The sequence below is a fragment of the Lithobates pipiens genome, unplaced genomic scaffold (genome assembly GCF_037356315.1).
Source record: "Lithobates pipiens isolate NorthernLeopardFrog02 unplaced genomic scaffold, aLitPip1_a1.2 Scaffold_13, whole genome shotgun sequence".
In the NCBI taxonomy this organism is placed as follows: domain Eukaryota; kingdom Metazoa; phylum Chordata; class Amphibia; order Anura; family Ranidae; genus Lithobates; species Lithobates pipiens.
In genome coordinates this window covers 384,393,400-384,405,480 of record NW_027507718.1, presented here as the reverse complement: position 1 = coordinate 384,405,480, position 12,081 = coordinate 384,393,400, and the positions used below count along the sequence as shown (strand labels likewise).

The following is a 12,081-nucleotide window of genomic DNA, read 5'->3' as shown; positions in this document are numbered from 1 at the left end:
TACATTGTAGACTGTTGGCGCTTCAATTTGCTTCGATAAACAAAAGCTGGATTTTACAGTGAGCAGTCCTTATCCATTTCTGGGTTATCGGAGTGCTATACCAAAAAAGAACATTTATTTTATCTCAGGAACACAATGGGGTTGATTTACTAAAGAAGGAGACACATACTTTGAAAAGTGAATTTTCACGTACTGTAATATATTAATACTGTGTTCACTTTAATAATCCAATTATTTGCAAGCAGAAGTCCTGATTCTTATATATTTTTTTTCCGTTGCACATAATTGGTTATTTAAAGTGAATACTAAATTTGTTAGGTAAGTGAACAGCCTCTGTTCTGTTCGCAAAACAATCCCAACATCCCATAACTAAAATCTTCTTGGCACTTACTGTGTTGCCCATGAACCCTTGCAGATGGTAGTTTGTGGTTTCCTTACCTAGGTGCTTACTCAGGTCAGTGAAAGATAAATATTCTTTAGACTTATTTCTAGTAGTTTGGTTAATTTTTTACACTTCTTTCATTTTCCATGCTGTCCATCCCTTTTCTCTTCATGTGTTTTTTTTCCTCTGATCGTTTATTAGGATTTTCCTGTGGTGCCAGTCTTTTTAAGGGGCTATAGAGAGCAAAAGCATGAATTCATAAAGGGGATCTAATAACAGTGGTCACCAGCAGCCTAATGTGTCACCCTCTCCTGCAACACATCTACAGTCTTTGACCACCTCCTCCAATTGTATGTCTGCAGTCTCGCAGATACCATAGTATTGCATTCACTCAATATTATATATAACCCTTTAGTGATGTCAGGGGTCACACTTTAGGCCCTTATATTAAAAACGTTTACAATCAACATTCTATACCATTATACCTCAATTACTATACACTAAGGCTTCATTTAAACATATGGTTGGATTTTTGCCACCTGACAACTGCTCCTTTTAAGCTGCAAGGGGAAGCAGACAGGGGTGTTTACATGCCATGCTCACAGTGCTTCGCTTCACGCCCATGGCAAAGTTGACCTGACATGTAGTGATTGGTAGGGGGCACGCCCCCTAAACGCTTCACACTCAAGCAAATGGGCCACAACCAGGTACAACACACACAGTTGCAAAGGATTTGTTGGCAAAAATAGGGTTAAAACAGGCGGTGAGGAGGCATCACATTGCTTCCTCACCACCTATCAGTAGCCTCTGAAGTGTGATCCAAACACAGATCGGGCTTCAGGAGAAAGGGAAATTTAGATGCATTAGATGCATGTCTCAATCTACCCTAAGGATAACCATTGCATGTAACCCTTTAATTCTTACTTTCCTACCTCCCGCTATTTCAGTTTTTTTCTTCTATTTTGGATATTGCAATGTGATTTATACAGCATTATATTATTTCAATGAAATCAGCAACAATTAACATTTCAACCTTTTTTTCAAAAATGTAAATTGCCACAGAAATTTCCATACAGTTTTAAAGTGTATTTTCACCTTTGCAGCCCAATTTGAGAAACTCTCACTATATGTTTTTTAAGATGCTCCCATTTACATAGCATAAATAAAAATAATTTACATTTCTAGTTGTTTCTTTAAACATGACTATGCAAAATACTCTAAATGCAGCTTGTATTGCTCAGATTTCATTGCAAATATATATTATATATAGAGCCCTATGTCTGGGAGAGATGTGAACCACATAAACATAAACAGGGGAAAGGGAGATTTAGACGCATTAGGTGCATGTCTAAATCTACCCTAAGGATAACCATTGCTTGTACCCCTTTAATTCTTACTTTCCTACCTCCCGCTATTTCTATTTTTTTCTTCTATTTTGGATATTGCAATGTGATTTATACAGCATTATATTATTTCAATGAAATCAGCAACAATTAACATTTCAACCTTTTTTTCAAAAATGTAAATTGCCACAGAAATTTCCATACAGTTTTAAAGTGTATTTTCACCTTTGCAGCCCAATTTGAGAAACTCTCACTATATGTTTTTTTACTCTAAATGCAGCTTGTATTGCTCAGATTTCATTGCAAATATATATTATGTATAGAGCCCTATGTCCGGGAAAGATGTGAACCACATAAACACATCACAAGACTAACAACATAAAGTAGACCTGAAGTGTGCGCTGGTCTGCTGGACAGTATGCCAAGAGAAGGGGCAAAACACTTGTGGATTGGGAATGTATCGAGACAAGCAATCGGATTTACACCTGCCCATCTTCTTGATGACGTGGTGCGGTACCCCATTTTGTGATGCCGCTCCAATGCGGAAGGAATGTCCAAAATATCGTCCGGAGTCAAGGCCTAAGTTAAGCAAGAGGATCCTAAGGTGTCTGATAAACTAGCTACCACTTAGAGGGTTAGCAGGGAAAGGTAGCAATGATCTAGACTCCGAGAGGTCAGACAGATGAGCTAACAACTGATCTAGAATGGCCACTGGGCACCAGGCATTGTGAGTTTGGAAAAGTCTGATATCTACCCCGGGACCAGACTGTTGCGTTTTGGATACCACGAGGTGCAGGATGAAGTGATTCTGGTGGCGTGTCAGATGGCGTCTGCGTCGTACCTGGCCAGTGACAGTGAACTCGCTCGGACGTAAGAAGCCATAGAAGGCCAGGTAGATGGATGCTTGAATGATCAGGCTGGGCAGTAACCCAAAAGGGGAATGTGACAGGATGGTAGACATGTCTCTGAAAATGGCGCTAGTGATGGATAGGCACTTGCTACTGGTTTGGGGCTGTTGCCTGTGGATACCGCGTTGGATGATTTTGACTGCATGGGCAGTGAACAAGGAAGGTTTAGTAGGGTCCTGTAAGGAGATGAATTGCTGCATGCCAGCCAAGTAGAGACTGATGGTATTGTGTGACAACGCCAGCTGTGAGTAGCAATATGATATGAAAGCCAAGATGTGCTTGAGATCTCCTGATACTGCCTTGTGGTTTGAGGCTAGGAACCTCTCATAGGACTTCCAGGCAGTATGGTAGGCTTTCAGGGTGTTGCAAGATAATGACTGATTAATAAGACGGGTCGCATCGTGTAGGGGTTGCTTTAATCCAACGTTAGTTGGGACTTCCACTTTCTTTTCTGCTATGGGTACATTAAGATCATTAAATACCTCTCTCAAGCTGTCTAAATCTACTGGGGGCTCACTGGGTTTTTCGCTGAGCAGGAAGTCATCGAGATAGCGAATCACTTTCTGACAATGTGTGTGATGTGACAGTATCCAGGAAAGGGACTGGGCAAATGTGTCGAACAGCCATGGGCTGCTTTTAGAGGCAAATGTCAACTTGGTGGCAAAATAGTACAAGCCTTTCCACTTGATTCCATTACTAGGTCGATTGACAAGTACTTAAGGGAAAACTCCTCTGAGGGTAGGAGGGAGTTCAAACTTGGGATGTGAGAACAATGAGGTGCGGACAAATCATACACTAGACTAAGTTTATTGGAAAACTTGCCCAATAGGACTGAATCTCCAGTCAGTGAAAGGTGACTTGGAAAAGGGGCAGATCATGTACTCCCGGTCTAGTTTTGTTTGCAACAAATTGCTGATGGCTGACTCCTCAGTGGCGGCTGAGAATAGGTTCTGGCATTCATGGGTCATATGGGGAAGCGTAATGAGGCTGGTGTGAAATCCTGAGGTGAACCCCTGCACCAGTAAGGCGGCCAGGGAGGGAGTCGGGTGTCAGGATAGGTAAAACCTGAGCCACCCAACGTGCATGTGGCCTAGTCATGAGAAACCACACAAGACTTTGGGATGTGCTTTATGGCATGCTAAGGCAAATATGAAGGAGCTTACATAGCTGCAAGTCACAAAATTTTAATTATTGCAGATAGATGCGCCCACCACTGCCCGGATTATTCACCCTAACTTGTCCACCTGGGATGGCTGTGTGAATTCCGGCAAGTTTTGAGTGGCACTACCTGCCTCGGAGCACCAGTTTGCCATATGGGTGGAAGACTGGCAGTTAGAGCAGAGTGGGGAGCATAGGCTGGTGAAGTGGCGGCAAAATAGTTTTGTGTCAATGGTGCTCTGGTTGGTAGTGACCTGGAACTGAGAGCGTCTAGCTTCTGACTTAGCTGAGAAGGACTGGTGGTAGTCATAGAATGAAAACCCCCCGTACTTGTTACCCAAATCCACTACTGCATGCAGATACAGGTCCAGTTCTTCCCTCCTGTTGTGGTTGGCTGTGCAAAGAACGTCTCTGATCAGTGCAGGGAAGACAGTCTTGCAGATGTCGGGTGTACCTGTAGGTGAAGGCATAGGGACGGTGATAGTGACCGGGTCTGGTAGGGGCACAGCTGGGGGTACCTCAAGAGCTCCCACTCTGGCTTGGACGTCGGTGACTGCTGTTGACAGTGTGGTCACTAAGGAGTGGAGCTGAGTAATAGCTGAGGATATAGACTGCAGTGATGCCTGAGTGCCTGGTAGGGCTGCCACTGGCAGTGGGAATAGCAGCCTGCTCTGCTTTCCTAGCTGTGGCAGGGCAGGAAATACCCCTGCGCCGCAGCTCTGCTGTTAGCTTGGGATGGTCCAAGCTCTGGGAGACTGAGTGCCGCCGCTTCTTGTACCCGCAGAGGGTGACGGTGGGGCAGAGACAACGTCTTTGCTGTCAGCCTGCGACATCGCTTCAGCTAAAAGACAAGAAGGACAAGAAGGACAGGAAAAGTAACGACAGGTGTAGTGAAGAAGCTGGTTTGCGTACGAACGCTGTTGAGTGGAAATTTAGAAAACTCAAAAGAATGCGTGGCAACCGAGGTGAGCCAGGGGAAGACGGGGCAGGTGACCAATAGCTCGGCACAAACCTGTGAACCAGAGCCCCTAGAGCGTACTGGGGCGGGTAGCTGCAGTCTGTTATTCTAAGTAGGAATGCTGCGATCTGTAGCTTATTGACGTAAGTTCGGCTTGCTAACACTTGCACTGCCAGCAAGCTTGACGTTGAGCGACCTTGTAAGCATAGTGCTTTGAAAACAGAGTGAAGTGCACAGAAGTATGTGACAGTTACTAATGCCTCAGGAGCAACTCAAATCATGTATGTGAAGTAAAATATGTTGTGAAAGAGTGCTTTAAGGAAAATGCAAGGGAGGATCCCTTGAACTATGCACCTGACTCGATGTCCTAACTTTTGAAGTCCTGGTTGGGGTCAAGAACTCGGTCGATCTAGAACCTGTAGTAAGGTGACATAGGAAATTGTTTAAAAAGGGAGGTTGCAAAGAGCTGTTTGGGGCATGGCTGGCCCCCTGGTGAAGGTGCGAGCCCTGTCGTCAGCATGTGTTTTATTTTTTTTATTTTTTTCCCTATGAACACACTTTTTTTTTTTTTCTGAGGGAATACCATCCAAACCTGGTGCAGGATGGACCAACTGTAACTCTACTGACCTAAAGGGGGAAGCGACAGAGAATAGGTTAAAATGCCTTATCAGGAAGGCGAAAACAAAGATAGCGGAATTTGAGAATATAGGAATGACTGACCGCAACAACGTATGAATACATGGAATGAGATGTGTATGTTTATGCTTGATAAGAGTAAAGCCGAGGATCCGAATTGTTGTTCTGCCATGATGTCACGCCGATGAGACTAGATTCGGATCGGGCTGAAGAGAGTGTGAAGGGTGTGGTATGTAGAACCAAGGATTCGAATCGTTGAACCACTGCGTTTGTACCACCAATGTGACTAGATTCGGATTGAGGTGGAGTGTGAGAAATGGTGAGGTTTGTAGCACCAAGGATCCGAATCGATGTGCCGCTGATGCGACTAGATTCGGATCGGGCTGTAGTGTGAGTAATGGTGGGGTTTTTAGTGGCAAGGATCCAAATTGTTGTGCCGCTGATATGATTAGACTCGGATTAGGCTGGAGGGTCAGTGAATAGTGGGGTATGTAGAGGATTTGGGACATACACCGCTGATGTGACTTGATTCGGAAGTGGCTGTAGTGTTAGTGTGTTTCGTGGATTCGCATAGTTCGTGCCACCGAGGCGACTTAATACAAATGGCCCTGAGCAGTGGTCTGACACGAGTTGTTTCATCACAGGTGTGACTGGACTCAAATGAGGTACAAAATCTTTAGGAATGGGTGGTAGTGGCTCTTGAAAAACCTACTAGGTACGAATACATACAAATGATATGGTAAAACATGGTGACGACAGTTTAGGAACGGGGAACATGATAACCAACGGTTTGTTTGTAGGAAGGGTAATAACGAATCCTACCTGTGACAGCGAGCCTGAAATGATCTATGAAAACCTACGAATGGGGAACCGCAACACCCTGGAATTCGAAAACACAGACTCTCGAAAACACAGTGAGCTGGCATAGTCAGCCTAGTGATGTAATACCACGCACTGGAACCAACAAAGACCAGTGTGGGTGGTCTGTTTAAATACCCCCCGGGCTCCTCCCATAATTTCAGGCCACCATACTGGCCTTTCTATATATAATGTGCCTGCAAATGTGGAAATACACTTTAACACTTTTTTTTTTTATACTGTTGTTTGGTCTCATAAACGTTTTACTAGAATCGGTATATTCTCCTAATCATCACACACTGGTGATATATTTTGCCTAACAGACCATCGCTTGATTTGAATCTGCTGTCTGAAACGCTTCAGTTATCTACCAAAGTTTTGCTGACAGATCCCTGCCAACTGGCTTCTCAGCTGAAGGGACGACTCCACCAGATAGAAGTTTTAGATAAACCTGTTGCTCCTGGTAAGATATATTTTTTAATGATATCTACACAACATAAATGATAACCTTCGTAAAATGATTACATGTACTTTCACGAGTTGACAGAGGTTTCATATTCACTTTAGGAATATATACAAATCATAGATTAATTGATATACATATCATGTGCCTAAAGGAAAATATCACAAATTGTTTACTATTCATTCATCTTAATATAGATGTTCTATAGGAGTGTATATGTTAAGGACCATTGCGGATTTGATTATCATACTGATCATTGTTTAACTTGTTTATTTATTAGCTATTGTATACGTTTCTTAGCTAAAGGATAAAAGGCAAGGCAGAGGCAGGATGGGCACCTACCTCGAGGATCACACTATGGGGGGAACAGTTGGGGCTGGAACCGCACCTGCATCCACATTATGCCAACTAGTTTCTGCACTGTGTGGGACCAAGCAGTCAATTGACCGCTCAGTCCTGAAGATTACACTGGGGGACACGTGTAAACAATGGTGCTCCCCTGTCTTTGTATTAGGAGTTCTGAAACCACTCATTATAAACAGAGTGCAGTGGACCAGTTGTCAAAGTGACAGAAGAGCCCCAGTGATTAGACTGTGTAGCCCTCTCTTGGTGGAGGTTATGATGAATTGCCCTCCCCTTACAGGATATTGTGCTAAATCTGTAGGTAATTATGAGAACCAGAAGCTTTGCTTAGTGGAAGAGTGAGTTTGATAATAAAGTTGGTAGTGCCACCACTCAGTACAGGGCTTGTGTGAACCGAGGAGATTTCCTTCCTGGAAAATTAACTAGTAATCTAATAAAAGTAATTGGCAAAAGAGGAGCTGTTGCAACCAGCATGAAACTATAAGTATATAGATACACATCTGTATCAAAATAATACCAGTTTTATATCAGAAAAGATTAATAAGAATATATACAGTTGTGCTCATAAGTTTACATACCCTGGCAGAATTTATGATTTGTTGGCCATTTTTCAGAGAATATGAATAACATAAAAACTTTTCTTTCTCTCATGGTTAGTGTTTGGCTGAAGCCATTTATTATCAATCAGCTGTGTTTAACTACTCTTTTTAAATCATAATGAAAACAGAAACTACCCAAATGACCCTGTTGAAAAGTTTACATACCCCAGTTCTTAATACTGTGTATTGTCCCCGTTATCATCAGTGACAGCTTGAAGTCTTTTGTGGTATTTGTGGATGAGGCTCTCTATCTTCTCTGATGGTAAAGCTGCCCATTCCTCTTGGCAAAAAGCCTCCAGTTCTTGTAAATTCTTGGGCTGTCTTGCATGAACTGCACTCCCCAGAGTGGCTTGATGATATTGAGGTCAGGAGACTAAGATGGCTACTCCAGAACCTTCACTTTATTCTGCTATAGCCAATGACAGGTCGACTTGACTTTGTGTTTTGGATCATTGTCATGTTGGAATGTCCAAGTACGTCCCATGCGCAGCTTCCTGCCTGATGAATGCAAATGTTCCTCCAGTATTTTTTGATAACATACTGCATTTATCTTGCCATCAATTTTGACCAAATATCCTGTGCCTTTATAGCTCACACATCCCAAAAACATCAGCAATCCACTTCCGTGTTTCACAGTAGGAATGGTGTACCTTTCATCATAGGCCTTGTTAACTCCTCTCCAAATGAAGCGTTTTATGGTTGTGGCCAAAAAACATAATTTTGGTCTTATCACTCAAAATGACTGTGCCAGAAAGTTTGAGGCTTATCTCTGTGCTGTTTGGCGTATTGTAAGCGGGATACTTTGTGGCATTTGCGTAGTAATGGCTTTGTTCTGGCGACTCGACCATGCAGCCCATCTTTCTTCATGTGCCTCCTTATTGTGCATCTTGAAACAGCCACACCACATGTTTTCAGAGAGTCCTGTATGTCACCCAAAGTTATTTGGGTTTTTCATTGCATTTGGAACAATTTTCCTGGCAGTTGTGGCTGAAATTTTAGTTGGTCTACCTGACCATGGTTTGGTTTCAACAGAACCCCTAATTTTACATTTCTTGATTGCAGTTTGAATGCTGCTGATTGGCATTCTCAATTCCTTGGATATATTTGTATATCCCTTTACTGTTTTATACAGTTCAACTATCTTTTCACGCAGATCCTTTGACAATTCTTTTGCTTTTCCCATGACTCAGAATCCAGAAACGTCAGTGCAGCACTGGATGAAAGATGCAAGGGTCAAGCAGGGGGAAGTGGCCTGAGAAGGAAGCAATGTGAGTGGGCATGCCCAGCAGACCCACGCTGTGCCGCTATTAACATGAAAGTCTGACCACCATTATCGGGATATCTGACTGTTTAAATCCCTGACGATCCTGGAGCCACCAAATCTATGACTATCCTGACCTGTTAGATCTATGTTTGTCACGGTGCCGTCCTGGAATCTAGGAGTCGCCCAGAGCAGTAATACATTTGCAACACATTCTCATCTCGGAGCTGCCAGACTTATGTCCTGTAGCCGCTAAAACCTCTGAGTCTCCCGGTGCTGTCCTGGAGCAGTCATACTCTCTTGTGTCAGACATTGAACAGTGAGGCTGGGGAGAAGAGGAGGGGCGAAAGGAGAAGCGAGGAGCCACCCGCTCTTCCCGACCTCGGTAGCTGTTTCACCCCTGTTACGCTGCTGTGTCAGGCACTGGACTCTAAGGCTTGGGAGAGGAAGGGAGGGATGTGAGGAGAGAAGAGGAGACATCTGACCCTGTGGCTGTCTTGTAACAGCGTGTGTTACATTTATGGTGGCGGTGCTGCAGGAACAGGGGCCAAGGAGTGGAGAAGTTGAGTAGGAACACAGCTCTATACAGTAATATATGTATAAACATTATAAGCCAGCCATAAACCAGCAATCTCCTGGTCGGTGTGGTGTGTTTTTTTTTTCTTTTATCATTTTTTCTTTTCTTTTTTTAACTGCTGCATGACTGGAGAAAAAACTCCCTGTGAAGACTAATACAGGTAAGAGCCTGCTGCCATTTTAAGTGTCTTAAGCATCTGAAAGTTTCAGGAAAGTCATAGCACTGAATATTGTGCTGGATATCAAACACGGGTATCCAGTGTTATTCAGAATTCAGCTGAGTACTGAATTCTGAATATTGAAATAATACTGCTACTGAATATTACACTGAGTACTGAATACTGAACTGATATTGAATGCATAGTGTACTGTTCTGAACACTGAACTGGTACTGATGCTGAATACGGTGCTGAATACTGATTACTGAATATTGAACTGATATAGTTATTGAATACTGTGCTAAGTACTGAATACCGAATACTGACACTGATACTGATATTGAATATTATGCTGAGTACTGGATATTGAACTGATGCTATAATTGAATACTGTGCTGAGTATTGAATACGGAATACTGAACTGATATTTTTATTGAATACTGTGCTGAGTATTGAATAAGGAATACTGAATTGATACTAACACTGAATATAGTACTGCATGCTTAATACTGAACACTGAATACTAAATACTGAATTGATATTATCACTGAACTGATATTGATCGGTATTAAATGTGGGCTGGTGCAGGGATAGACTCATGCGGTGAGATGATAAAATAGGGAATTAAAAACTATTAACTGGAAAGATGACTAGTAAAAGAAGGAGGAATAGGGAAAAAATTAAGAAAAGAGGCTGCATGGAGGGGAAGGCCTGCCACAGGAGATCGTGAGAGTATAACTAAAATTCAAACCCAGGAGATCTATAAAAAAGGTGCCGTGGAAGATCTAGTAAAGTTGGGGACTGAAACACTTAATGTGCCCCGGCTTGGAACCAGGGAAGGAAATGATCATCAGGGCTTAAAAGAGAATGTTCGGGAAGATCTTAATAAAATACAGCACCGAGTCTCCTAGGGTCTGGAGGGAAGGTGCATATCTGATGCTGTGTGCGATACGATATCGAATGCATTATGCATTCAAACCAATGCCAGCAAGAGAGCACTAAGAAGTATGATCAACAGGGTACTGGGAGGAATCAAGACTCTGGAAGTCTAAATCAGCATGGTAATACTGCCGGTAATACCCTAATAAAGGAACCAACACTGAGTGATGTCTTTACTGCTGTACAAGCATGTAATAATTCTCTACTATCTCTAACAAGTCAAATACTGCAGAACAGAGTTAGCACAACGGAGGATGCCTTGCCTTCCATAGAGAGGGAATTTCAACAAACCAAGGCACAAATAATCATTAAGCACAGAGATTGGATAACTTGGAAAATTTGCAGAAGTAATAATGTCCGTATTCTGGGTTTTCCAGGGGATGAAGTAGGCCAATCAGTGACTGTTTTTTTGTTTGTTTTGTTTTTTAATGGATAATGCAGAGGGTTTTTCAAGACTTTTTACAGTTGAACGGGCTCATCGCATCCCTAGTTGCCCACTTCCTTCTGCAAGTAATCCCAGGCCATTCATTATTAAAATGCTAAATTATAGAGACAGAGATCTAATCCTGTCCAAAGCATACCAATGAGGGAATATTGAGTTCAACGGTAATAAAATATCCTTTTACCCAGACTTAACAGTCAATTGCATTTCGCGGCTAAAACAAATAACTTACTCAATGTTATATCCAGCTAAGTTAGGAATTATGGACGGAGATAATGCTCTTTTTTTTTGAGAACCCAGGTGCAGTTAACTTGGTTGGAAGAAAGACACAAACAAACACAAACACAACACAAAGGAAAATGGAAAGAAAACTTCTTGAATGATGACTAACTTATCAGCATTTTTATTTTTTTTTGTTTCCCTTCTCTGGACATCTAAATTTGGATTCAGAAATGGTGAACAATTTATTGATATTCATTTGGCACAAGCGCAACATTTGCAATGTCTATAGCCATTAGAAAGTCCCCTTGTATGAGTCCCGTGTGGACTGTGATGAGGGGGTTGGGTAATCTCCAACCAGTTTGGGGGGAGGGGAGGTAAGTGTGGGTTTTGGGGTGTTTTTTTTCCTTTCTCTCTCTCCTCCTTGTTTTTCTCTTTTGCTCCCTCTTTCTCCCTCTTTCTCTCTCCTTCTTACTATTATCAGGGAAAAATCTACTCTTATTGGACACCACCTTTGCCACCTTAAATTGCCGTATTGGTATGTGAAATACTCTTCTCATGTGGCATAAAGGATACCCTGTCTATTCTGCTAGGGAACTAATTGGCTTTTTAGATGATGGCAAAAGAAACAATGAATAGCAAAATAAAGGTGTTGTCATGGAAGGTGAGAGTAATGGGGATTAGGGGGAAAATACAAGCAGTATTTGAAGTGATTGAGTTTTACAAACTTGCAATTATTTTTTTGCAGGAGACCCATCTTGGGCGAGAGGACATGATACTCTTTGAAAAAACAAGATATTCATACCAAATTCATGAAG

The 12,081-nt window shown here is 42.3% G+C and overlaps 1 protein-coding gene across 2 annotated transcripts in view; it reads left to right on the top strand.

Moving 5' to 3' along the window:
* Window positions 1-12,081, top strand: part of LOC143975182 (uncharacterized) — a 142,503-nt gene that overhangs the window by 74,378 nt on the left and 56,044 nt on the right. For both annotated transcript variants that reach the window (XM_077477284.1, XM_077477285.1), the window contains one exon: window positions 6,567-6,706. In XM_077477284.1, coding sequence (XP_077333410.1) covers window positions 6,567-6,706 — 140 coding nt within the window. The remainder of the gene's footprint in view (window positions 1-6,566; window positions 6,707-12,081) is intronic.